General features: G+C 46.0%; 7 protein-coding genes across 14 annotated transcripts; 2 read left to right on the top strand and 5 right to left on the bottom strand.

Moving 5' to 3' along the window:
* Nucleotides 1–8: 8 nt before the first annotated feature.
* LOC117893856 (transcriptional protein SWT1-like) lies at nucleotides 9–1836 on the bottom strand. Of its 2 annotated transcripts, none has more exons than XM_034800623.1 (4): nucleotides 1671–1836; nucleotides 1106–1615; nucleotides 536–1045; nucleotides 9–476 (listed from the first exon to the last, which is right to left on the bottom strand). In XM_034800623.1, the coding sequence occupies exons 1-4, from the start codon at nucleotides 1774–1776 to the stop codon at nucleotides 256–258; spliced, it is 1347 nt and encodes a 448-aa protein (XP_034656514.1). In that variant the 5' UTR covers nucleotides 1777–1836; the 3' UTR covers nucleotides 9–255. The 2 variants fall into 2 exon arrangements, with proteins under 2 accessions (XP_034656514.1, XP_034656516.1); XM_034800625.1 differs by having other exon boundaries at nucleotides 1106–1612.
* A 78-nt stretch (nucleotides 1837–1914) lies between these two features.
* Nucleotides 1915–4218, top strand: LOC117893857 (COP9 signalosome complex subunit 3). Its single transcript, XM_034800626.1, is given in 10 exon segments — nucleotides 1915–2075; nucleotides 2205–2453; nucleotides 2521–2783; nucleotides 2846–3040; nucleotides 3107–3121; nucleotides 3123–3284; nucleotides 3351–3482; nucleotides 3545–3727; nucleotides 3801–3868; nucleotides 3930–4218. Coding segments are annotated over 10 exon segments (1338 nt in total). The 5' UTR covers nucleotides 1915–2020; the 3' UTR covers nucleotides 3946–4218.
* A 155-nt stretch (nucleotides 4219–4373) lies between these two features.
* Nucleotides 4374–5319, bottom strand: LOC117893859. Its single transcript, XM_034800629.1, has one exon. It carries the CDS (start codon nucleotides 4852–4854, stop codon nucleotides 4651–4653), a length of 204 nt encoding a protein of 67 aa, XP_034656520.1. The 5' UTR covers nucleotides 4855–5319; the 3' UTR covers nucleotides 4374–4650.
* A 527-nt stretch (nucleotides 5320–5846) lies between these two features.
* LOC117893858 lies at nucleotides 5847–6811 on the bottom strand. 2 transcript variants are annotated; one of them, XM_034800627.1, is made up of 2 exons: nucleotides 6500–6811; nucleotides 5847–6432 (listed from the first exon to the last, which is right to left on the bottom strand). In XM_034800627.1, exons 1-2 carry the CDS (start codon nucleotides 6759–6761, stop codon nucleotides 6074–6076), a joined length of 621 nt encoding a protein of 206 aa, XP_034656518.1. In that variant the 5' UTR covers nucleotides 6762–6811; the 3' UTR covers nucleotides 5847–6073. The 2 variants fall into 2 exon arrangements, with proteins under 2 accessions (XP_034656518.1, XP_034656519.1); XM_034800628.1 differs by having other exon boundaries at nucleotides 6340–6432; nucleotides 6493–6811.
* Nucleotides 6812–8226: 1415 nt separating this feature from the next.
* On the bottom strand, nucleotides 8227–22566 carry LOC117895421 (cAMP-dependent protein kinase type I regulatory subunit). Of its 5 annotated transcripts, none has more exons than XM_034803058.1 (5): nucleotides 21759–22566; nucleotides 9466–9825; nucleotides 9031–9405; nucleotides 8829–8965; nucleotides 8227–8763 (listed from the first exon to the last, which is right to left on the bottom strand). In XM_034803058.1, exons 1-5 carry the CDS (start codon nucleotides 21933–21935, stop codon nucleotides 8679–8681), a joined length of 1134 nt encoding a protein of 377 aa, XP_034658949.1. In that variant the 5' UTR covers nucleotides 21936–22566; the 3' UTR covers nucleotides 8227–8678. The 5 variants fall into 5 exon arrangements, with proteins under 5 accessions (XP_034658949.1, XP_034658948.1, XP_034658952.1 ...); XM_034803057.1 differs by having other exon boundaries at nucleotides 8829–8968; nucleotides 21759–22565; XM_034803061.1 differs by lacking the exon at nucleotides 21759–22566 and adding an exon at nucleotides 14603–14752 and having other exon boundaries at nucleotides 8829–8968.
* On the bottom strand, nucleotides 19484–20464 carry LOC117895422. The gene is made up of 2 exons (XM_034803062.1): nucleotides 19927–20464; nucleotides 19484–19602 (listed from the first exon to the last, which is right to left on the bottom strand). Exons 1-2 carry the CDS (start codon nucleotides 20248–20250, stop codon nucleotides 19522–19524), a joined length of 405 nt encoding a protein of 134 aa, XP_034658953.1. The 5' UTR covers nucleotides 20251–20464; the 3' UTR covers nucleotides 19484–19521.
* A 95-nt stretch (nucleotides 22567–22661) lies between the features above and the next one.
* LOC117895418 lies at nucleotides 22662–25443 on the top strand. 2 transcript variants are annotated; one of them, XM_034803052.1, is made up of 2 exons: nucleotides 22662–22807; nucleotides 22896–25443. In XM_034803052.1, the coding sequence occupies exon 2, from the start codon at nucleotides 22901–22903 to the stop codon at nucleotides 25226–25228; it is 2328 nt and encodes a 775-aa protein (XP_034658943.1). In that variant the 5' UTR covers nucleotides 22662–22807; nucleotides 22896–22900; the 3' UTR covers nucleotides 25229–25443. The 2 variants fall into 2 exon arrangements, with proteins under 2 accessions (XP_034658943.1, XP_034658942.1); XM_034803051.1 differs by having other exon boundaries at nucleotides 22721–22784; nucleotides 22894–25443.
* Nucleotides 25444–25561: the final 118 nt, after the last annotated feature.

The following is a 25561-nucleotide window of genomic DNA, read 5'->3' as shown; positions in this document are numbered from 1 at the left end:
AGCTGCCATAGAATTCAATTACTTCACTTTATTTCAGTATAAAAAATAGTCTCCAACACGTAAACTTCTCCATACAGTGAATATCACTTGTGGCTTATAACTGGTATGGGATATAATTATTTACATCTAAATATAATATTATTGATATTGTGATGTGGTTGTACTTCATGTTGGCCGCGGTGCAGTGGCTGTTACTCATTTTAATCCTATCACAAACGCAGTCTTTGGTGTTGCTCCTCCTGGCTCGAGTGCCACTCATTCGAGTGCCTCAAACTCATCGGGATAGGTGGTCTTCAGCTCCGACTGCGTGGAGACTGGTATGGCGGAGGATTTGGCCTTTAAGCGTAAATTGGCATCATTTGTGAGCAGCATCATGTGCGGCACTTCCTTTTGCAGCTGCAGGCAGCAGTTGACGATGCTATCATCGCCACAATCCACTTCGATTAGGTGTTCCGACTCCTCCAAGGCTGATTGAGCTGTTGAATAAAGAAATTACTCGTATAATAGCCTTCGAGGATTTTTAGTGCACTCCCACCTTGAATTTCCAAACTCTCATCGAATTTGGTGTTCAAAAAGCGAATGGCACGCATCGCCAGCTCGCGCCGCATATTGTCAGCATTCTGCCGCACCTTGAGCCTGTCCAGCTCCTTGATCACGATGTAGGGTATAAACAGCATGCTGCCCACGGTGCCAGGCAGCACAACTCTCGTGAGATCCTCCACAAATAAGGAGTTGTGCATGAGCACATTCGTGTCGAGGACAAAGTACATGTGCTCCAAGCGACGTGCGGGCAGTTCATTCAGCTCCCCGTCCACCGATTTGCGGTTTAGTATAACCAAATCACAGTCTTCCCAATCCATCGGCTCGGGCTCTGACTCTGGGTCTGGCTGTGGCTGTGGCTCTGCTACCTTTGGCACCTTTTTGTCTATAAATGCATTTGGAATTCCTGGCAGTATTGTGGGACAGTCGTTGTTGTTCAGCTCCTTGCTCTCCTGCTTTGCCTGTTGCCCCAAGGAAGCTCGTAGTTGCGCTAGACGCTGATTGGCTGCACCGAAAGAGACGCTGCTTGAGAAGATAGGGTATAAATCATTCTTGTGGCGCTTACCACTTGTCGAGCTGCCCGTTTGCAGACGATTGCTGGAGTCCAGCAGCGCCTTGGGCTTCTCCCAAGTCCTCGCCTGATCCCTGAGACGCTCACGTATAGACTTTGCAGGCGTCAATAGAGACAACGAGGACGAAGGCAATGGCGATGGTGTAAAGCCATTTGATCTGCGACTGTGCGAGGTGCTGCGCGGCGTGTCTGGTGTCAACGGCGATAGCGACGCTGCCAAGCCATTTGATCTGCGACTGTGCGAGGTGCGCGGCGTCTCGGGCAAATACTTGCTACCTGAGGAGCGTGATGACTCGGGTGTCAGCGATGATGCGAAGTTCAGGCTCCTGCGACTGTGTGAGGCGCCTGAAGTGGAAGCCCCGCTTATTGACGAGGAGGCCCCATTGTGACTGCTTCTCCTACTCTCCGGCTTGTCCTTGTTCGGTTTCTTGTCCTGCTGACGCTTCAAGTTTGTCTGCAAGCGCTTGAGACGACTCTGAGCAGGCTGTTTGCTGCTAGACGCTGCTGCAAATCGAATTATTACACTGCGTAGCGACAAAATAATCAATTTACGACTTACCCTGGGCTTGCCGATGATTATAAATGAGTTGCGCGGCTGCGTCCTCGCTCAGGAGACTCTTGCATTCTAATTTACTGCCATTTTTGCCCGTGCCATAGCCAGACATTCTGTTTTTTTCCACATTTAATAATTTGTTGTTGTTGCGAAGTTGGGCTGGATTAGAGCTGAGCAAAACATCGATTGTGGACAGCAGGGAATCAATTCACTCGATAGTCAGCCGCAAATACATCATATCGATAGTACTTGCGATTTTTTGCAGCCTCTAGCTCCTTGTATTGTGCGTTTTCCATAGGAATTAGCGTTTTTCATAAATAATTAGCAAACAAGTAGAGTCCTCGGAGTTAGCCAACATGGGGAGCGCACTAGAAAACTTTGTGAATCAAGTGCGCACGATGAGCGCGTCCGGTAAGTCCCCGCGGGCAAGCAGCCGGGTGGGCCGGGTGTTCCGGAAAGTTGCGAATTTCGGCCTCCGCCTCCGCTTGGCTGTATCGATGCATCTTATTTATGCATGATTATGTTCTTTTTGGATTGCAGGCAGCTTCAGGGAGCTGGCCGACGATCTGCCCGAGTCGGTATCACTGCTGGCACGCAACTGGAGCATACTGGACAATGTGCTGGAAACGCTCGACGTGCAACAGCATACGCTAGGCGTGCTCTATGTGCTGCTGGCGAAGCTGCACAGTGCGGCAACCGCCAATCCGGAGCCCGTGCAAATCATTCAGCTGATGCGTGACTTTGTGCAGCGCAACAATGTGGAGCAGCTGCGTTTCGCCATATGCGCCTGTGTGTAGAATTTTACCTGCGGGCATCTGAATCAAGACTAAAACTCGATAATTTGCTTCCTCCACAGTCTATGAAACTTGCCACTTGTTTACGGACTATCTGGTGCAAAAGAACCTCAGCATTTTGGGCATTAAGATCATGGCGCGTGCCGTTGATCAGATACGCCAAATGGACACACAGCTAACGCCCATCCATGCCGATCTCTGCCTGCTGAGCCTCAAGGCGAAAAACTTTAATCTGGTGCTGACTTACTTGGACACGGACATCACGGACATTTCCACAGCGGCTGCAGAGTGCAAGACCCAGCAGCAGCAGCAGTCACAGCACACGGTGGTGAGGGGTTCAATCCGGCTTAAAAATTGTACGAATCTCATTCCCCTTTGCCCTTGCAGGATGCCAACAATGATGCCAAGTACTTTCTGCTATTCTACTACTATGGTGGCATGATCTATACGGCTGTGAAGAACTACGATCGTGCTTTGTATTTCTTTGAGGTGTGCATCACCACACCGGCCATGGCCATGTCGCACATTATGCTGGAGGCGTACAAAAAGTTTCTCATGGTTTCGCTCATCGTAGAGGGCAATGTAAGTGGCAGCGAGCGAGCGAGCTTTGTGCAGGCTAATCTTCATTTATCCTGCTTGCATTTACAGATAGCGTTTATACCAAAAAAACACACAGGTTATTGGCCGCTTCATGAAGCCAATGGCCAGCCACTATCACGATTTGGTGAATGTTTACGCGAATTCCTCCAGCGAGGAGCTGCGCATACTCATCCTCAAGTACAGTGAAGCATTTACGCGTGATAGCAACATGGGTCTGGCCAAGCAGGCAAGTGGAACGATCGAATAAGTATAATTTCCTAGTAAATGAATCTCTTTTTGTGTGTCTGCTTAGGTGGCCACCTCCTTGTACAAGCGAAACATAAAGCGTCTGACGAAAACCTTCTTGACGCTCTCCCTAAGCGATGTGGCCAGTCGTGTGCAGCTGTCCGGTGCAGCCGAAGCAGAGCGCTACATACTGAATATGGTGAGTGCTAAAGGGGAATGTTTCGGCAGCCATAAACCCTTCTTTCTCCACTCTGTCCACAGATCAAATCGGGCGAAATCTACGCTAGCATCAATCAAAAGGATGGCATGGTTTTGTTCAAGGATGATCCCGAGAAATACAACTCGCCGGACATGTTCCTAAATGTGCAAACGAACATAACGCAGGTGCTGGATCTAGTTAAACAAATCAATAAAATGGAAGAGGAAATTATATTGAATCCAATGGTAGGTCACGCTCAGCACAAAATGCCTTTATGTACCCTCTAAACTGAACTTTGAACTGTACTTTTTTTTGTAGTATGTAAAAAAAGCTTTGGGCAGCCAGGATGATGATTTAACGTCGCAGCATCCAAAGACCTATTCAGGGTAAGCTGGGAAAAAGGTTCCTAAACGGATTTTGTGTTAATTTTTGTACTTTCTGCTAAAGCGATCCCACAGATTGATGTTACCACCGCAGCAGCAGCAGCAGCAGCAGCAGCACAGCATCCCCCCAACAGCAATTGGCCAACCAGTTGACTGCCATTTAAATCTATGCTCATCCTTCAGAAATCAATCCACTCACTTCAAGCATAGGCCCTGGGCCCACCTCACATCCATTAGCTATCGTCGATGCAACAACAACAACCGAAACTGCGCTCTAATAACAACATTTATAGATGAACATTGCTATTTTAAATAAACTATGTATAAATCTATGACTAAGTGCCTGTCCCTTATCACTTGCTGCCTATTGATTGTGTTTGACTCACAAGTTATTTGGATAGATAGGCTGGCAGCGTTACGCTCTATAACGATAAGGTTTTGGGGGGTATTATATTCGATCAGGCGACGTTTACGACGAGTTCAATTACTCTGCACTTGGCTGGCGATCTTAATTGCTGCTTACTCAATGCTCAAAGTCGTTTATTTATGTACATTGTAATGGATATGTAACCTAACCTTAGGACAATAATAAGAATGTTTAATTGACTAGAGACTGCCTGTAGTGGCAGTGGCTTATGGCTAATTGATTTAGTTTATATCAGGATACGTTTGTATGTGTGTGTGTGCAGTACGTGGGTGTACCGCCAGCTGTCTCCCACGAGCATTCTGTCGATGAGATTCTCCCGCTATGCGCCGCACCACGTTCGCTCCCACTCTCCATGTGTTTAACCGGTTTTCAGTGGGTCTATCTCCGCTATGGAGGTCTTCAGCTGCTGTGTAGAAATCGTACTCGTTATGGGCTCAGCGCTGTTGATGCTGCGATACAGCTTGTGGACCACATTGACCAATATGAAGCACAGAATCAGCACCAGCAGCGACATGAATGCATATGCCAGCACCAAAGGGGCGTCCGAAATGGGATCCAACATGGTGAATGTCTTCTCTGTTCCTTTCTTTCGTTGCTTTATACGTTTTTTAATGATACTTTGTACTTTATAGTATCCAGAATGTGCAAGTATCGTATATATTTTGACAGTGACACCAAAGGCAAATGTACAAACGAACAGAGAGAGAGCGGAACGAACGTCAAACCGAAACCGAAACAGAACTGAAAAACGCGTATGCTAATTAAGTATCATATATTTATATGGTGGGGTGCTGCTGCTGCTGCTGCTGCTACTCTGTTGTGCCGCGCGTCGTTTGGTTTTGTGTGTGCGTCGCTTGACACCTGCCTGAGAACTGAATCGAGCGAATCGAGTTAAATGAATGGAACTTTGTTTGCCATTACGTATACGATTCGTTTGCCCAGATTGTTTGTCGTTGTCGTCGTGTGTTGTAGAGACTGTTGCGCTCCATCGTCTGTGGCTGCTAGTAGTTTTATTTTGTTATTTTTGTGTTGATAAGCGGCTTGTGCAATCCATAGAAGTACTTGTACTTGTTTCTGCCGCTTTCCCTTTGACCAGGGCTCAAATCTGTACGAGAGACACAGACTTGTACTCGAATAATTCATAGAATTCCAGAGTCGTAGACGCTCTCGCGCTCTCTCGTGCATTGCAATCAAATCAGCAGCGCCAGCGCCGCCTTCTTAATTGGTTGCCTCAATAAAGAATGAAATGGCGTCTAGCAAATTGCTTGGGGTCTCTGGATGATTCTGAATGTTCATGGTGGTGGTGGTGGTGGTGGGGCGATGTTCCACTTGTGATTTGGCCATAAAGTGCGATAAGAGAAGAACCTCTTTATCTACTGATAACATTTTCCACGCACTCACAATGATAAGCCGCCCCAGACTTGGGGACATTGACAGAGACAAGTACATTCCCCTCCAACTGGAGACAAACCCTTTCCTTTGCCGGTCACGCGATTCTAATAGACGAGCGACCCACTGGCCGTACGACCCTGAAACCACCACAACGAGAGAGAAGCCTATGAATAGAGTGGACTCTGTAGAGTATTCCACGACGACTCCACTTTTAATCGCATGCACGACAGCCAGCCAGCCAGCCAGCCGGCCAGCGAGCTGGCGAACGCTCGCTCGCAAAACGAGTTCTACAAAAAATCAAAAAATGAAAACCTAATTATAGATGCATTCTGTATCTCTCCCCCGCACATTCATTCCTCAGTTCCTCATTCCATTGGCTGTCGACGTTGCTATGGTCTCGGCGGATTGCAGGCAGTGCTACTGTCCACCTCCGGTGGGGCGTGCTCTGGAGAAGTTCTCCTTCCCCGCATAATATTGTCCAGCGTGATGCGCATGCTGCTCTCCTGCCGCAGCAAGCTGGGCATGGGTCGCTGGTTGCATTTGAGCATGAATTTGAGACGCGGAATCTTGTGCAGTTGATCGTAGTAGCGGATAATGCGTACGGCATCGGGTGGGCGTTGCAGGACAGCCGCACACACGGGCGCCTCGTGGTCACAGCTGCACAGAAAGGTAACAGAACGGTGGCTGGGACACATGTCGCACTCAATGCCCACCAGATAGCAGGGCTCCAAATTCACAGCAATTCGCACTGTAAGCAAGCAGAAGCAGGACGAGGATAATGTTCCAGTTCGTAGAGTCCTGTCTGCACCTCTTACCCGTCGTCGGATGGATGAACTGCGAGCGCGAGCTGGCCACATGCGGCGCCGAGCGTTGAGTGCGCACGGGCGAGTTGATGTAGCCGCGCATGTCCACGCTGTCCATGGAGCCGTGATGCACGGCCAGCGGCAGATTGTCGTAAATGGAGATGTAAATCTTGTGACTGATGTACACCACAATGAAGCACAGAATGCAGATGAGCAGCAAGATCAAGCCGTAGGTGAATAGTGTGGGTATCAGAAAGATGGCGTCCAGCAACATTGAAAGCGGCAGGCTGCCTGACACAAAAACAAAAGTAAACAGAGAGTGGGGTGGGGAGTGGGAGTGGGAGTGGGGTTGGGTAGGCAATGGAAGTGGTTTCGGGACAGGACCTGCCACTTGGCTTCTCTTTTCTTTGATTTTTGCAACATCTATGTAAATGTATTTATTTTTCTTATAATGCTTGTTGTATTTTTTTTTTGTGTTTAATTTTTTATGTTTGTTTTTCTGTTTATTTCTGTGTGTTTTTTTGTTGTTGTTTCAGTTTTAATTTTCCTTTGTTTTCGGCATATACAATACGATTTTACATTGATAATTTTTATATTGATTTTTTTTTAATTGTTTTACTTTTTCCCTATCCAATCTCGCTCTCTCTGTCTCTCTCTCTTTATCTATGTGCTGTTAAGTTTAGTTTTTATGCAATGCTGTTGCTCTGTGGACATTTTGAAGCCTAACCCGCCGGCGGGTGCGCGGTATAAATTCTCAATGCCCCACCTGGGGGGCTCTCGAGTATACCCTAGGCATTATTCAAACACATTTGCTTTTGCTCTTCATATTAGTGTGTGTTTATGTGTGCGCGTGTGTGTTGGTGAGAGTGGTGCAGCAACAGCTGTAAATAATGTGCCATGGATCCAGCAAGCAGATTTTTATATACACAAATGTCGGCTGTTGTATGAATGTTTCTTTTTTTAGCGTAAATGCAACTTCTCTTCTCTTTTTTGCTCTTATTTTTTCTGATGGTGACATGAGAAACACACACACGCACACACACGTATTTATACTCTGCTGCACACACACACCACGAAGTTTTGTAATTATTTTAACATAATAATTTTAAATTTAAATTTATTTTGACAGCTGTTGACTGCCACCAAAATTCAGTAAATATGACGCTTCTGTGGTGTGCATATATCAGAGCACAAAACTGTGCTAATTGGTATAACTGTTTGCAAAACATTGAGCCAAAAGCTTAAATTAGTGTTCTGGGGTTTAACAAAATTAATTAAAATAATAATAATACAACTAAAAGCTAACAACAAAGAATTGAGGGATAAAAACGGGGCAATTTTTTCTTAGTTTTTGTTTTTTTGTTTTTAATTTCCATTAAATTAAATATTTTCATAGAATTTATCGACTTCATGCTGCTGGCCGTTAAATTTAAGAGTTTTAAAAATAATTTACTAAAATTAAAAACGTTTCAGAAATTGTTGCACTTTTTCCTACATGACTTTGCTTCCCCCTTACCCCAGCTCGCTCCAACAATCCGTATGTATGAGTGTGTGTGTGAGTGTATGTGTGGGTGTAAGTCTTAATACACACATTTAATTGTTTATATTTTTTGTTTTAATTTGTTTGCTCAAAAACATTCAGACATCTTTTTTGAATATTTAATGAAACGTTTTTTTCTTGCTTTTTCTTTTGGTTTTTTTACTTGCTTTTCTTTTGGTTTTTTCTTAACTTTCTTTTGTTTTTTGGGTGGCAGCATGTTCCATTTGTTAGACAAATAGATTTAGAAACAGACTCTGATTTCATAGAGAAATGTGTAGTGAAAATTGATCTCCAGAAGTAGTGGGGAAAAATGAAAGCGAAAAAGAAATACTAGAGCTCCAGTGGCGTAGGGGGAACATGCCGCCGCATATCTGTGCACAGAGAACACACACACATGAGAATAGTAGTATGTAGTATATGGTAAAACTTTCAGCACAACATACAGAATCATATTTAATTAACATAGTTTTGTCTCCCCAATAACTCTCCATCCCTTTTGGGCTGCAGCATGGCTGGCAATTAACTTTACAGAAATCTTGCTACAGATTCCTTTTGTGTCTCTTCAGCTAGATGTTGTTGATGCTGTTCGCTGCGTTGTTGGTTGTTGCTGTGGTGTGCTTTATGCTGCTGCTTCTGCTGTTTGTCCTTGATTTAGACAGACAACGAGACGAAGCTGTTATACTGCGTTATGTTGCGTTTGAGTATGTCTGCGCAGGGTCCCAAAACGCGCTCAAATCTGCAAGGAAATTGCAAATCAATCACAAATTAAACAAAGTCTTAACTGATGTTCCTTTTACGCACCTCGCACGATCCAGTTTGACGCATTTGAGTGGCCCGCGTGCCACCACAGTGGCTGCACGTGGACGATCCAACAGCAGGGCAATCTCACCAAAGTAATCGCTGGAGCCCAGGCGACCCACCTCAGCAGGATCTTCGCCCTGCTAAAAAAATATGAATATAATTACAAAAATATTCCATAAGGATATCCCAGGACTGGTCTCACCTCTGATCGCTGCTGCAGCACCACCGCACAGCCCTCGAGAATGATGTAAAAGTCATCGCCCGCCGCACCCTGCTTCACGATCGTCTCACCATCGTCAAAGGAGCACGTCTCCAGTGAGTCGGCCACCGTGAGGCGCTCCCACTTGTCCAGGCTCTCCAGTATGGAGACACGCGACAAGAACTCTTCGTACATTTTGCGCTTGCGTATGGTGGAGCCCATGAGAATGCGTCTGTAGGAGTCACGATCGATGCCCCACAGCTTCACGTCGCTCTTGGCACGCACGGTGGCAGCCCGAGGTGTGCCATAGATCAAGGCCAGCTCGCCAAAGCTGCCGCCCTCGCTGATGGTGGTCACCAGCTCAGAGTTTACAAAGACCTGGGAGGGCAAACGAAGGATTATGAAGGGACTATGATGGGATCTTTCGCTGCTACTCACATCAACCTCTCCCACATCGATGACATAGAAATTGTCGCCCTCATCGCCCTGCTGGATTATGTTCTCGCCGGCTATGTGATTGACGGGGAACATGGCATCGAATATGTCCGAGCGTTCGCTCTCATCCAAATGGGCAAAGAGCACATTTTTGGCAATGGCCTTGGACAGGGAATTCATTGTCTTGTAGTCCTTTGGCACCACCTTCTTCACATAATTGCTGGCATCCTCCTCGGTGACGGGCTCCGCAGAGATGCCGCCGCGCCTGCGCACCGGTGGGGCAGCTGTTTGTGGCATTGGGCTGAGATCGTCACAGTCGTCTGGGCTAATGACCTGTTTACTGGCATCCAGTTTGACTTGTTCCTGCAAGGCACACACGGAAAGAGAGAATTTATCTTTAGTATCACGTCATATCGGGCTTATTATCTTATTAGTTTTATATTATGTGAAGCCTTATCAGTGATTTACGTAGTTTATGACTGTCATAAAAATGCGTACATAATGTAGATAAAGGGTTTAACATATTTTGTAGTTATAATATTAAAAGTTAAGCATAGAAATAGCTACTATTAGAATTATCTTAAACATGCGCTGGGCACGCTTCCTCCTATCAGCTAGAGTCGAGTCTGAGCAACGTCACACGCTCTGTGTGGAGTTTTTTGTGCCTATTTTGGGGTTGTGTATTTAGTTAATGCATTTTTCGACATTTCCCTTTTATTTGAAGAATAAATGGAAGCAAAGGCACGTCTCAGGCTTATAGAAATTTGTATCTTAAATTTATGTAAATATTTACATGCAAAATTTACTTCAAATCGATGTTTAATTTTTTACCCCATAAAATGAGTTCCTAGCTGCAAACATTAACTGTTAATGTACCAACAATTCCCTGTAGATGTAATCATATTAACAAATTATTATAACTTTAATTATAATTATTATTGCTGAAGGCCCCGCGTGGTGATTGTAATTGAAATAAACATTGGTTCGCTCGCTCATAGACTGCCAAGCCACACGACATTACGGCAGTTGGAAGGCTTTCCTAAAGTATAATATAAAGGGTAATCGGTAGCTGTATTAACAAAGAAAAACAAAGCAAAAAAGAACTCAAAGAACGGCAAAAGTAATGAAAAAACAAATTAAAACTAATCCTTTATTTCCATTTCCATACAAGTTCTCCCTTTGGGTTTCCCTTTCCCACTTTTCCAGTAGCTACGCTGTATATTTTAGCTTTACAAATATGTATAAGCATTTGTCAGTTTACAGGATGTACCAACTATTCAGCTTGAATCCTGCAACTCCCACACACACTTTTGAGCCCCAAAGTGCGTCATTCGCATTGGGCGTGGAGTCGAGGCGTACAGAAACTGCAATCAGGAGTGTGCCCTGAGCCCTTTCTGAGAAATATGTAATACATTATTCAAATGTCAAAAGGCAGATGCACGGAACCCGGAAAAGATCCACGCGCTGCCACCCCCCGTTCCGCGACAGCCCCCCACCCGCTCGCACACGCGAAAGTCATTAAGCTCTCGCCTCGCCGCCATCATCATCATCATCCTTATTCCGGGAAGGCAGTTAAAAGCTGAAGAGCTTTGCATTGTGACTTCTGGTGCACGGTGGTGTCTGTGTGAGTCCTGCCTGGCGTCTTAACTTCTTATGAAAATTAAGACACCCACATGCAGGCCCCAAGCAAGCCCAAGCAGCTGTCCAGCTCCCAAAAGTGCAGTGCACGAGGCGACTGTGACTGCGACTGTCGGGGATGACGTCAAAGCAGCCAACCAGCCAGGCAGAACTCTGACCAGCAGCTGCCCCAAGTTGCATGATTAAGTTGCATTAAACCGTCACTCAACTGTGGCGACTGCAAGTGGCGGCCAGTTGTCAGTTTTAGTTGCATTTCCATACAGACTAAAAATAGCTTACACAAAATTCACAAATGCAAATTTCGTAGCTTTATTTAATACGGGAAGATGGAAATACATATTGAAGGCACAAGTAGGGTTAGAAGGGTTTCCAGGAAGACGTCTTTAAGACGGTGATATCTGGGTTTTAGAATGCATTTTCTGTCATCTTAAAATGGAATTAAATTGCAGATAAATCTAAGAGAAAACTTGAACTCGAGAGTTGTTTGCAAAATTCCACGATAAATCCTACAAATTCTCAAAGAAATAATTTCATTTCCTATTTTCCAATAACATAAAATAATTTAAGAACTATCTAAAGATTTTCCATGAATTTTCCATGATTTATTTTGCAAACTTTTAAGTCTGAAGCAAGCAAAATATTTTCTGCGCATTTATTTTTGCAAAACTTCTGAGACTAAAGCAAGCAAATTATTTACCCAAAAATCTACCCAAAACACCCCACAAAACGACCATTCAAAATCATTTATTACTACCCATTAAATATTATCCAAGCAAAACTTCAAATGAAACGGCGCAAAGTTTTGTTTTTTATTGTCTAAACAAAACGCTTTGGCAGCGCAGAAAAACGCACAAAAGCGAGTGTGAATATTGTAAACAAAAACAGTTGAGGGGCGTAAAAGGAGCAAATAAAACACGGAGAGTGAAACGCAATTATAAAGTGAAAACCAAACCAAATCGAACGTTCTTGGGGCTGCCAGGCGCCGCCCCTCGCGCGCTTCGAATATATTTATTTTGAGGTGTCAAAAGAGACGAGTGCCACCCAAGTCCCTGCCACCTGTCGGGCATACAAATGGCTCCATTATCAGACACCATGTAGAGTGCACAGTCCATCGCTGAATTTGCATATTTCAGCGACATTGCAGCTAAAAGCAACAACCACAAAGTGGCACGGGGCAACCAACCAACCGGCAGCAGAAAATTCAACATGCAGTCAGCTACCACACTGCCACCGGCGAGGGCTCCACCTCCGGCTCCGGCTGAATATCCTGCAATAAAATTGCAACTTTGTTGACTCTGGTCTGCTGTCAGGGTCAGGAGCCAGGAGCCAGGAACCCCACAGCCATCGGCACCCTTCGTGGGGCGTGTGTGACCGTGACCTTTGTGCAGACGCGGAGTCGGCGCCCAGCCAACCAGTCGCAACCGTGGCACTGGCATTGACAGTGGCCCTGGCCATGCCCTAACCCGAGCCCGAACACCCCTTTATTTTATTACCTTTCCTGTGCTTTTCCGTTTTTTCAGCTCCGCGGTTTTCCGCTTTTAGCAGCGTTTTCCCGATGACATACTCGACTTTAGCGGAAATCGATTTCGCATAGTAAATTGAATTCCAAAGGCCCCTCTGCCGCCCTGCCCCTGTCGGATGAGTTGACTTTGTGGTTGGATTGGCTCTTCGTTCGCTGCTTAAAATTTGTCTTTCCCTGCCCCGTGCGATTCACTTGAAAGTCTTTTCGAGCGCGTCACAGCTCGCGGCTGCCCTTATCAAAATTACTTGCTAATAAAGGCCAAACAACATTTATGGGGTACGCTGACAAATGCCACTTTGATTACCCGTAGATGTCAGTCAGCAAATAGAGGAGGGACGCGATAAGAAAAGGTGGAACAAGAAAGTGACAGGTGCGACGGGGGGTTAACCAGAATGAGGACAAATTAGCAGATATTTTTTATGTTATGTCAAAAATGGCCAATGGAATTTTAGGCAGATTTATTATGGAATTTTCGATATATACCCTCTATAAAATATACTTAATATTGTATAGAAAATCCGAAAACAATTCCCATAATTATCAGAAAAAGTAATAACACTTTTAAAGGCCATCCCTTACAGTTCTGCTATCAAAAAGAGCCCCTAAACGACTTGATCTTAGTTAGAAAAGTTGATGCAAAGCACAGGCATACATTTGTACAACTATAAATATAAATAAAACACAAAACGGACAAATGGATATGTAAAATGCGAAGGCAACTGCAAGTTCGTGCACCCCAAAAAAAAATATATAAAAGTAAGTTAAGCCTTTTTGTGCGCCTGTATACGTGCCCGCAAAGTGCATTATAAAAGTGACAATAGAGCGACAAATAGAGAGGGGACTGAAGAGGTGCGAGCTGCTCCACGCTCTGGCCCGTTGAATGCAATTGTGTGGGGGATGTGGGGCTGTTGTTTGCTTCCAATGAGCATGAATAAACGAATGATTGTGCAAGCGAATGTTTAGCTGCATGTGTGAGTACTGAAACCCTCGTATAACGAATGGAATGAATAGCAGCAGCCACAAGCTGCACTGGTCTTATGGTTCTACTTATAGCGACTAGCAAAAACATTTTTGCAAACCTTAGGCATATTTTCTGCTTTTTAGTTGAAGTATCTCTGTTTGTGTGTAGGTGTGTGTGTGGGTTTTATCCGTGTGTGTATGTGTGTGCCACTTTTCAATTTTCAACAACAATAAAATTCTGAAAACAACAAAAAAGTTCTTCACTGCTAATATGGACACAGAAAAACAAACGAAAAATGAAAATGCGCGACGCGACACGACGTGCTGTGAGATTTCCACTGTTGAGATTTTATGTGTTGAATTCCACTAGCCACAAAACTACAAGCAGCCGAAGCAGCAAAGAAGAGTGCAGAAAATATGATAGAAATATTACGTATACGTGCGGCAAATACAAGGCACAGCCGCCACAGCCATGCCAGCAATGACAAATCCAATGTCAAAGATTTATAAAAATAAATATTCACAGAAATGCTCTCAGAAATATTTCTTTTAAATTATATACAAAAATGCGAGAATTTTCTGTAGCTAAAGTAAAGATCTTTTGAAAAGGGTTTTCGAAAAGGCACAGACTCTGTCCAGCACTGCGAATGATTAATATTTACTCGAACTGAAGACTATTAAAAGAAATCGCAACGAATTTAATTGGCATAAATGTGCGATTGCCATTGGCTATAAAATTATATAAAAAACAAGTAAATAAAAGAAAAGAAACATCCTAAAAATATATCATTATGAGATCGTGCGTCAGCACACATATTTATGTGATTTAATTTGCTTTTTCTAGTCTTTAATTTCTGCGCTCCTTCTCCCTCTCCCTAAGTCTACAATTTTCGCTTCTGTTGTTTGCCTTCCTGTCGCGTATAATTGCTTAATTAATCCAATTGCAGGAACACGACTCAGTATGTGGCAGGGCCCTACAAGCATGTACGATATATTGTTCTGTGTGTCTTGTGTCTCTACCCGCTGTAGTTGTTGTTGCTGTTGCTGTTTCTGCTTTTCCCGGACCCGGGTAGTCGTACTCGTTACTCGGAAATCGGACTTGGACTTGGACACGGCCGTATGTCTCTGTCTTTTCGCGTATTTACAAACCGGAGGCGCGACACAAACTGAAAACTCAATTCGAAATCGCGTTCCGTTTGCCGCAAAAACTGACGGCAGCAGCGACGGCGACGCCAGCGTCGCGGCTTCGCGTCTCTGCTCAATAGTTGCCTCCACCGCCCACTCATCTACGCCTGCTCTCCCTCTCCACCACACATGTGTGTGTGTGTGTGTGTGTGTATCTGTGTAAAGCGTTATGTGTGGTGTGCTCTGCAGACCGTTTGAGGTTGCTTTTGTGGTAGGTTGCTGTGGCCAAAAGTCCCCCCAAGAGATGTGGGCAGCAGCCGCCCGCCAGTCATGCACGTCGAGAAAAAAAACCAATCAGAAATAATCCCCAAAAATGAAGCGATAAATTGGTGGATAATAATCCTGAGTCCCAAATGTTTACATTGCTCGAGATTCATTCTGGCGACGCACAAGCGAAGGCTGCCAAAGGTAATCACCAAGAATGCTCTTAGGTCAGACGCTTTAGGTCTTTCTTTGGGTAAAAATTTGTCAATTTCTTCCAGTGTTTGACCCTCTGGCCGCTCTATCAATTATAACGAAAGTAACAGTCGCTACAAAAATATTTTAAAAGTGGATAATCATACAGAAACTACACACAGCAGAGCATAAGTGCCACACAACCACAGAGCGCCACAAAGTGTGGCCAAGAGCACATTTTTTTTTTTGGAGAGGGCATGGAAGGCCGAGTGCTCGTTCCATTCGATTCGCGCACCTCTCAGCTCTCAGGTCTTCGAAAAACAAATCAATTTGAGCGCCAGTGCCAACAGAAGACAACAGCATTAACAACATCAAAATGGAAAACTGAAAAAAAACTAGTAAAAAATAAGCAAAACACGAAAGAAAAGCTAGCGGAAGAGGGTCGAGGCATTTGATGCCCTTTAAGATGGATAATGCACATGTCAGCTATATTGTTTTGAAATGCCAAAGATCCTGCGATCTCTTTAGTTCGACTTGTGAATATTTTTAGGCTTACAGACAGATTAGTTTAGAATTATTTAGGAGTAGAAAAAGGCACGCAGTCACGGCTTTTATTGGCTTTCTTGGCTGTTCATTCGATCAAAACTCTAAGCTAAATTCCTCTCTGAAAGAGTATAGAAAAAACGAAAAAAGAAACGTAAGCTAAAAGCAACAGAAAAACACAAAGTTTGTAGGCGGTTTACGAGTTTTCAGCGACGGAAACAGATTTGATTTGCTATGGCAAGGCAATTTATAGTTTCGTGTGGCCATAAATATGCAAATTCACGGGCGCACACGGGCACTCTTTGGATAAATTGTCAATAACAATTACAGTTATCTCTCAAAGCCTCAGACACTCTCGGATTTGGGCACTCGAAAGGGGAAACCATCAGTGTCATGGAATGCTCTCATTAGCACTGGGCAGGACGCTGCAAAAGGGCCCTCCACAGACGCCTAGTTAGAATTGCAAGCTGACTCGGTGTCTGCCTTTAGCCTTTGGGGCCTTGGGGCAGGTGGCAGGTTGGATGACAGGTTAAGTGTGGCAATCTGAGCAGCGCTTCGAGCAGAGAAAGGCACACTCTATGCGCCTCTCAAGTGGGTGTTAGTGGATGCAATTTGTCATTGCTTCAAGGCAAAAATCATCAAGGGATGATCAACTGCTACTCTGCAAGTCATGCACAGGACATGTACTTTGTTTGTGCATAAATCTCGTAGCAAGAACTGAGACTAATGGACATCAGCACATGCCAAAGAAATAATGAAATGAGTTATACAACACACAGTCGCCACGAATTTCTCTATTCAATTATCTCTTATCCCTCTGACTCCTGTGTGCGTCTTTCTCTTTTGTGGGTTTTTGGCAAATTAAATTTTGGTTTTCCTTTGTCCCTCAGTTTCAGGCACTCTCTGAAATGTGGGCCACTGGCCATAACTTTCTATCGCCTCACAGTTGAGTTCACTCATGGAACAGTGGCTCCCCATCCACACGGAGCAGCGGCGCAGGCGGAGGAATGCCGGAAAAGGATGCGCTGCATTGAAATGCGGAAAAGCTTTTTGTCTCCTGGGTTCCTCGCCACTCTTCCGCTCTGCCACTCTTCCGCTCTGAAAATGTGTGTGACTGCGTTTTATAATCGAATTAATTAAAATTTTGCGCCCTACTTGACGCAGTTTCTCCTCTGCCCCTCACTCCCCAGTTGTGTGTGTGTTTGTGCCCCACGTTGACTTGTTTTTGCGCTTTAAATGTTTCAACCGTAAAGGCTGGCAGAGACCCGTAGAAAACGGGCGTTCCCTACGCCACCCACAAAAGTTTGTTCAGCGAAATTTCCAATTCAGTGAACTTTTTGTTCCTGCTCCTGACACTGCCGCCTGTCCCCTGCTGCTGCTGCCCTGAGCCATCATTTACACAGTCAGCTTCTTTTCCCTTTTGCTGCCAGAGCCTGCCTGCATAAACATTATTTTTGGTGACAACAAAGGCTTCGTCCCAATACCGTTAACGGGGATCTATGCTATCCCTTCAATGGTCCTTGGCTGCTCATTTATGCTAAGGCACAAATGGCAATCGTCGTCACAGGCTGTCATCGTCCCAACAACAAACAGCAAATTGACAGCTGAAGAGCAACGTCCGCGGGCTCCTCCAACTAGCTGTATCAATGCCCCACATGACGTCAGATGACCAAACGGATAAATGTGGTTTTTAGGGGCGACCAATTAAAGACATCTTTTCGCTGAGTCAAAAAATCGTCAGGGAGCTCAGAACTTAGAGGAAATCTCTGTGAAATTCCCTTCTAAACTGTACATTTAATGGCGTTTTTCCTTTGCCTTTGAATTGACTGTACGTTGAATGGTGTGTGGTCCTTTTGTTTTAAGGGCAACGTGTACACACTGAAATATAGAGACAAAAGCTGGTGGCAAGGTTTTGTCAAACATTTGCAGTTTTCGCACAAACGTTCCTAAAAACTAATTTAAATTTAATTGTTATTTTTAACGCTTTATTTGGTGTAAATATTTAGTTATTCTTGTTGGAAACATTTAAATTTTCGCTCTAAAATGAATTATTTTAAGCTGAGGCCAACATCCGCTCAGAGGAAATCAAAATGCAAAGCTCCTTAAAAAACTGTTGCTCCTCGGTGCTCGAGTACGCCAAACTTTTGTTAAGAGTTCCCGCACTTTAGGACTGAGATTCTTGGCCCTCGTTTTCTTATTAGCCAAATTATTTATGCGGCCGCTCTGCTGCTGGTCGGCGAGAAGGCAAGCGGCGCTTATAAGCCATCTAATGGTTGAGGGCACATAAAAGGTCGCCACACATCCGGCCGTAGGGTGAGATACACACAAGTAGAATAAAGTTTTGCTCCTGAATTGGGCATTCAATGGAAACGAAATTGTGGGGGCGAGTATATTATTTACATAAAAGTTTTCGGTTCTCGATAAATGGAAGTGGACCCCAAAATGAAAACAAAAACCTGCACCCACGGACCCAAACAATGATTTATTTACGCACAAGTCTGAAAATCCTGACCAGGAGGTGGGCGGCTATGAAGCTCCTCAATTATTTACAGAGCGACACATAGACCAAATTTAAATAACAAATTGAATTCCAAGAATTTCCCAGCCATAAATCAAGCAAAAATATTCTTAATTAAAGACAAAAATCTGAAAGTTTTTGAAGGTTTAAATCCCTGCCAAATACCAGTGGGTACCTTTTTTGGCACAGCGCCTGATCCGCTTGGCTTTTCCGGTTCCTGGTTCATCCTGCTTCTCGTTTTCTTTTGCTTTACTTTTTATGATTTGTTGTCTGTGCTGTTTTATGGTCCAATTTGGCGGTCAATGGCGATAAAGTCGTAAAGCTTTGTCTTGTTTGTCTGCCACAATTTTTGGGGGCCTGCAAACAGCACGGCCCGGGGACGAACACGAACCGTTGACAGGTCGTAACACTGAGAGAGGGCGGATGTAACGCGTAACGCGGCTATAAACACGACCATTAAGTGGTCAACAATTCGATGATCAGGCCGGAATACCCCCCAAAGGCAATCAATCAGCGACAGAAGTAGCCGCCAACAGACGCAGACACAGCCGCAGACGCAGACACACGGTTAAAGTAACGGTAATGGCAACGGTTCAAGTAAAAGTAACAGTAACACAGTAACGAGAAGAACGGACGGCTGGCGGCAACTGAGACAGGAGCACACACGCAACCGAAGAGGAAAGCACTCTGACTCTGACTGAGAGACGACGACGACGACGACAGCATGACCTTCACCAACACGCACGCACAGATAAAGGATACAAATATACAGCCAAAATATAAAGTTTTCGCACACACACAGAGAGCGAGAGAGAGAGAGAGAGATACAGCTATGACGCAGCGGGCGGCTGGCAAAAAGCTTTAGAAGAAGGAGAAGCTGCTGCCAGTCAGCTTTGATTTCGTTTTACTGCCTCCTTTCGAGTTTCAAGTGCAAATTCGACATTAACTTGCAAAAAAGCTGTCCAAACCGAAAAAGAGAGAGGAGTAGGAGCAAGTGAAAGAGAGTGCGGGTAGTGGGAGCTTAAGAGAGTGAGAGAAAAAGAGTAGGAGTGTGTGTATAAGTGCGTCAGGTAAGTTTTGCATACACTGCAAAGCGCAGGCTAGCCACTTTTCCCCATCAAAGATGTTCTCCTCTCTTTACACTCTCCCCTCGAAATGCGCATAGAAATCCATTAGCTTTGTAAATATGTTTATTCAAAAACTATATGGGTAAATATTTAAACATTGATCTTCTTTTTTTTTTATCCAAATAGTAGCAATTGTAGCCATGGCCGAAGCACTCCCTCACTCAGCTGGTTTAGCTCTCATTTAATGCCAGTTCCTGCGAGGAGGCGGCTTGGGGCGTAGAAGGATGGAGTGGATTGAACTCCTCGTGTGGCTGCATAATGGGATATAAAATACACATAAAAATGAGAACTTGCATTCTGCTATAAAAGGGTATTCAAACTTCGTAAGGGCTCTCTTTGTTTTGCTCTGCCGCCGCTAACGACATCATCATTTACAGTTATACGAGGTAGAAGCACAGAGAGACGCCGCAGCTGGCAAGCAGGCAGGATATAACTGTAATCAAAGCTTTGCTCACGCGCACGCTCTCGCACTACAGTGGGAAGGGGCATAAGAGCTTTTAGTCGGACCATACACGGAACAGAGCGCAATTTCTTGGAGGGAGGGGTGCGGAATGGAGCGTCTTGGGATCACTTACAATTTCTTCCTCGGGTATTGTAGTGCAAGAGGTGCGCACATGACGCACCCGATGCATCGCATCCAAGCTCAGACGATGTTCGTGCTCATCGCGCAGCAAAGCATCAAAGACAGCAACGCCTCCATCGATGCTGCTCTCGCGCAGAATGCGTCCACCACGTCCGCTGCAATGCTGATGATGATGATGGCCCGCGGTGCCGCCAACGCCGCCCTCGGAAAATGAACGGATGCGCATTGCACCATGTTCGTCGGTGGTTAGGGCCACCGACCTCAGGCGATCCATGACCGCATCCTGGATGCTGTTCACACTCAGCTGGTTGCCCATTGCGCCGCAAAAGCAACCGATTAGCAGGCACGTAAACCAAAAAAACAAGCAAATCCTCCGACGACGGACTCTGCAGGTGGCGGGTTCGTTGCTTCCTCTAGTTGCTTCTGCTCGGCGCCAGGATGTTTATCGAACTGAATGCGGGCTCGGGCATTCAACAGGCAAAACAGTAGCAGAAGCTACAGAGAGAATGCCCACACACACAGATACACAAACAGAAGGAGCGAAAGAGAGAGGGGGGAGATGAAAGGGCACATAGAGAGTGAGAGAGAGAGAGTGAGCGCGCGCTTCATTGCATTGTCCGGCTGCAAGCAGCTCTCTGCAGTCTGCTGACAAGCTTTCAGGCTGCGTTCCAACTGCAGTATGCACTACCCCTGGGATTTAGTACATGGCTGGAGAGACACTCTCTCTCTCTCTGTCTGTCGCTGGTTATCTCTCTGTGTGGCTATCCCACACATCCCCAAGGAAGTGCTTTAAAATACGCCCGCAAAAACACCCTACCGAATGAACAGGGGCGTATGTGTGTGTCCTTAACACCTTGCATCCTAAAATAGACCGGAGGTGATATTGATTTTCATACAGAACGCCAGTTGACCAACCCAAAAGCACTGCTTGTTGCTTTCGCATGGCAGGACAAGGCGACTGGTATTCGTGTCCCGGGGTCCAAAGTCAATCAAACCAAACGATTGACCATGGAAACATGGACCCACATCAAACTTTTTATGTTTTCCTCTATTTCGATATACCAAATGTACTATATGTGATCTATGATAGTTTTGAAATACTTAAATTAGTGATCTTTTGGTATTCGTTTAAACTTTAAAGGATAAGAATACCCAATAGAACCCCTGTTTTGTGGTAATAGCAAATGAGGGGCAGAGGACATAAGTTCCAATTTTCAGTAAAACGTACAACCATAGGTCGAGATTCAACGTTCAACCTTATTCAAAGATAAAACTCAGACCTGTCGCCCTGCTAAAAATATTGATCAGAACCTGATAGCTACTACTACCATGATCCGTGGCTACGAAAATTGTCCGCAATAAAAATAGACAATCTATAAAAGGGACCCGGGTCTTTGTCTGGCCCACTTTTGATGGCATAATAGAGATTAAAACAGGTGTAAGAATTTAATACCAACGTCCAATCAGAGTGTCTATCGAAGGACAATCGTTAAATGGAAACCTTTTGGTACTATTCGACTGCTTCCGGAAGGATTTCAGCATTTATAAACCCTGTAGAACGAAACAGCAAAGCGAAGACCTTCTATAGGATGAAAAATGGAAGCAATGGTGTAGAAGCCTAGTGGAAGGCATGCGGAGACCCCTGGACACCGGCCACTTTGTTGCAGCCAAAGCTGCCACATGGATATCAAGAAGTGTTACCTGCAACCCACACAAACGTTGTTGCTTCCCCACCATATAATACTCGCGCAGGTGCGTGCCACTGCCCCGACAATTAAGCCCAAGTCCAAAAAGTACATAAATAAGAAATGGGCAGACACTCACTCGCTCTAATTTCTGGAAGTACTGGCGCAGGAACTGCACGGGATTCTCCGGGCGGCAGACGCACAGCTGGACGATGCAGTCTTTGAGTACACGCTGGATGCCGTGCGTCTGTATGTAGTGCTCGCACTCCCGCAGACTCTGCTCCTCCAGCGTTTTGGCCATCGTATAGGTGGACATATGGGCACCCGTTTGGGGGGATACCTTTCGGAGGTGTTGTTGTTATTTGTTGTTGCTGCTGGCTAGTGGCTGATGGCGTCGACGTTGGCGTTTCTCTGCTACGCAATATACACAATTTCTATGTATGTATGGGTGTGCTGTGTGCGGTATCTCTGTGTATGTGTGTGTGGTGATTGGGTTTGGTTTTCGGTTTGCTTTTCGTTGGATTGCACGTTTCGCACGGTGGGGGTTTTTGGGTTGTGTGGATTTATTCACTACTGGAAAATCAAACTAATTAAAGAATGTGTGGGAGGGGCGTCGAGTGCACTGCGCGTATGTAGGTGTATGTGTATGTGGTATGTACTTGTGTGTGCTTTTCTGGCAGCGTGCTCTTTCTTTCTTTTCGTTTTGGCACCCGTTCTCCTATGACTGCCGAGACGTTTTCACTTTTGTCAATTCACTACGTTCTGTCCTTGTTAACTGTCACGCGTTTGTTTGCCAATTGCACAGTGCCTTGCCGCAGCATACGGATCACTTGGAATTGCTTTTGCAATGTCCTAAATACTGTTTTTTCATCAAAACTTAACTAATTTTCACGCACGTAAACCACAAACGCTGGTTGTTGTTGTTTTTGCTGCATGTAGTGATGGACCTGCCATTGGTCACATTCCTATCGATAAGCAACAAGCGCATTTCTCAACACTGCGTATAGCCAGTCACAGTTTAGGTAAACAGGCGGCATACGTTACAAATGCGAATAGCTTTTGGTTTTGGTTTTTGGGGTTGCTGGGCTGTGCCTGTGAATTTAATGTTCGGCTAATCCAATAAAGATACAACAAATAGTAGCTATGTGGATGTCAGCAACCAGCGATAGCTTGTGCCATCAAATAAAGGTCAGTAAGTGCGCGAAATTCGACCCTGTCGCCGTTTGTCGCTGTCCATCGTTGCACGTTGAAACTTATTGATTTTTCGTTCGTTCAGCTAAAATGCTTCACACGGAGTCCCTGCCCAACAGCACCACCCACCAAGGCATCTATGCGCCTCTAAGTCAGGCCATGACCGACTCCGAATCCGACGAAGAGATTGAAATTCATAACGCCAGCAAGCATCGCCAGCGATTCCACAACGAACAGCAGCAGCAGCAGCCGCAGCAGTCTCTGCCTCCGCCTCAGTCTACGCCCCAATCGCAACGCAGTCGCATACCGCCAAATACTTTGGCGCTAAAGTCACCGCACACCACTCGCCCCACAGCCACAAGGATTGTGAGCAAGCCGCAGGTGCAGCCACAGCCCCACCAGCGGTTCCAACTGGAGACGCCCACGACGAGCAGCTACACGACCAACATGCAGAACACCTTCCGCTCCGTGATGCTCAGCGATCTGGGCGGCGGCAGTGTGGGCGCTGAGTTCTCCAACTTCAACAGCGAATTCGATGCCACAGCGGACAACGTGGCCATCCTGGGCGGCAGCACGGAGCAGCCCAAGCGCCCGCCCATGTCCACGGCCAGACGCAGTTGCTTCATAGCCTCCCTGCTGCTCTGCGTGTTCGCGGTGCTTGGCTTTGTCTGGCTGGTGCCCTGCGGCAATGCGGATGGCACTGGTGCCTGTCCAGCTGTGGGCGATCGCGTCAAGACCCACAACTGGCAGAATAATTACACAAAAATCGAACTGAAAGGCGGCATCAATGTGGTCAATGGACTGCGCGCCTGGGAGAATAATTTGATATTTCTGTACCGCGGCGATGCCTTCTTCCCGGAGTTTCGGCCGGGCAATCAGAAGCGGAATGGCATCATCTCGCTCATCGGCAGCTCCGGGGCTGTGGCCTGGTACGACGAGATGGTGGACGAACCAGCGGCACTGGACTGCACTCTCATCGATGTGGATAGCAATGGGAAGACGGATTGTCTGGTGATTGACGAGTACGGGGAGCTGGGAGCCATCAATCCGGTGTCGGGACAGTGGCATTGGCGCTTCAAGGAGCGTTCGGCCCACAAAATCGATGCCTACGATTTTCCCATCATTCTGCCCGATCTGGATGGCGATGGAGTGCTGGACATACTGCTGGTGACCAGCCTGTCGCTGGAGCAGCGCACCAAGTCGCTTATCCAGCCCAAGCACGAGACACCCGCCCAACTGGAGGCGCGCAATGTGCTGCGGCTGCTGTCGGGGCGTCATGGCAGACCCATAGGCGATGGCTTCCGTGTGCACGACTGCCAGCGGCTGAGTCGACTCCAGCTGGAGGCTGGCAACATCAGTTACATCTGTCTGCGGCCCAACAACTCGGATCAGCAGCGTTCCAAGTCACTGGCGGAGCTTTATGGGCTGATAACCAACAAATCGATTGTGGGACAGCGACTGCTGTCCGCCTCCAAGATCGCGCAGCATCGCAATCACGGACAACGCCGCGAGATTGACTCACAGCGCAACATTTACTCGCTGAGCGGACGCGAGCTGGTGGTCGAGAATCGCGGCACTTGCCCCGAGGACTGCAACGTGACGTTCGTGCTGAGCGAGGTGCGCAATGGCAAGCCTCATGTGCTGCGAAATTTCACCAATACGGGCATGTACGGCATGGTGCCCGCTGAGTATCACTTTAAGCATACCAAAACCCAGATGTCTGGCTTTGTGATGAAGTTTTGGAAGTGGCATGTGGCCGAGAAGGCCGCAGGGAAGTCGCCCACAGCACAGACAACGCCAACGCCCGCACACAGCAGCAACAACAATGTGCAGAAGAATGGAAATCCAGCTGCTGGTAACAACAAGAACATGAACGCCATCAAGGACAAGGAGAAGTCCGCACACAGCAAGAAGCAACAACAGCAGCAACGTTTGAGACGCAGCGAGGACCCCCACGAATTCCACACAGCCAGCCAGCAGTTTGACGTTTTTGAACACTTAATCCAAAAGCGTGAAGCCTACAGCGTACCCCACAAGAATCAGACCAAGGCCAGCGCAGTGAACGGCAGCGGCGGCGGCAGCAGCTACAAAATGCAAACCATAACTGAAACGGTCATTCTGGTGCTCTTCATGGGCGCCGATACGCGCATTGAGAACACATCGCAGAGCAACATTGTGCAGTTCTGCAGGCAGGAGCGCAATGAGATGGTGTGCCAGCCTGATATTAACAACCAGGAGCACTCGATGCTGATTGCTGATTTGGATCAGGATGGCTCCCAGGAGCTGGTCACGTACACGTCCAGCTTTGTGCACGCCGAGGAGCAGCCGCTGAGCGATTGGAAGCTGGTCACCAATGTGCGACTGCTGCGTATACAGTCGGAGCTGCCAGCCTACAACGAGGACGAGAAACACAATTAGAATTGGACTGGACGGACGTTGAAGTGGAACGTGCGCATTTAAAGCATCATTCGCGGCTGGCTGCTGGGCCGGGCATTACATCAAACTTAGTCGTTAGTAGCTGAATTACTAGTTGCATGCATTACATTACACTGTACATTAAATAGAAGAACATTTTCTAGCTATTAATCACTCTTAAACTATACTTAAAAACTGATAAAACAAAATAAACAACAATTTCAATTGGCTAAAGCCAGTGTGGGTAAGCATTACACAGCTGGGAGTTCGGTGTGAATGTCATCAGTTGTTTGGCGCCAAATGGAAATTTGAATCGAATCTGGAAGATCCTATAAA

The sequence above is a fragment of the Drosophila subobscura genome, chromosome J, assembly GCF_008121235.1.
Source record: "Drosophila subobscura isolate 14011-0131.10 chromosome J, UCBerk_Dsub_1.0, whole genome shotgun sequence".
NCBI lineage: Eukaryota > Metazoa > Arthropoda > Insecta > Diptera > Drosophilidae > Drosophila > Drosophila subobscura.
This window is presented reverse-complemented; position numbering and strand designations above follow the sequence as displayed.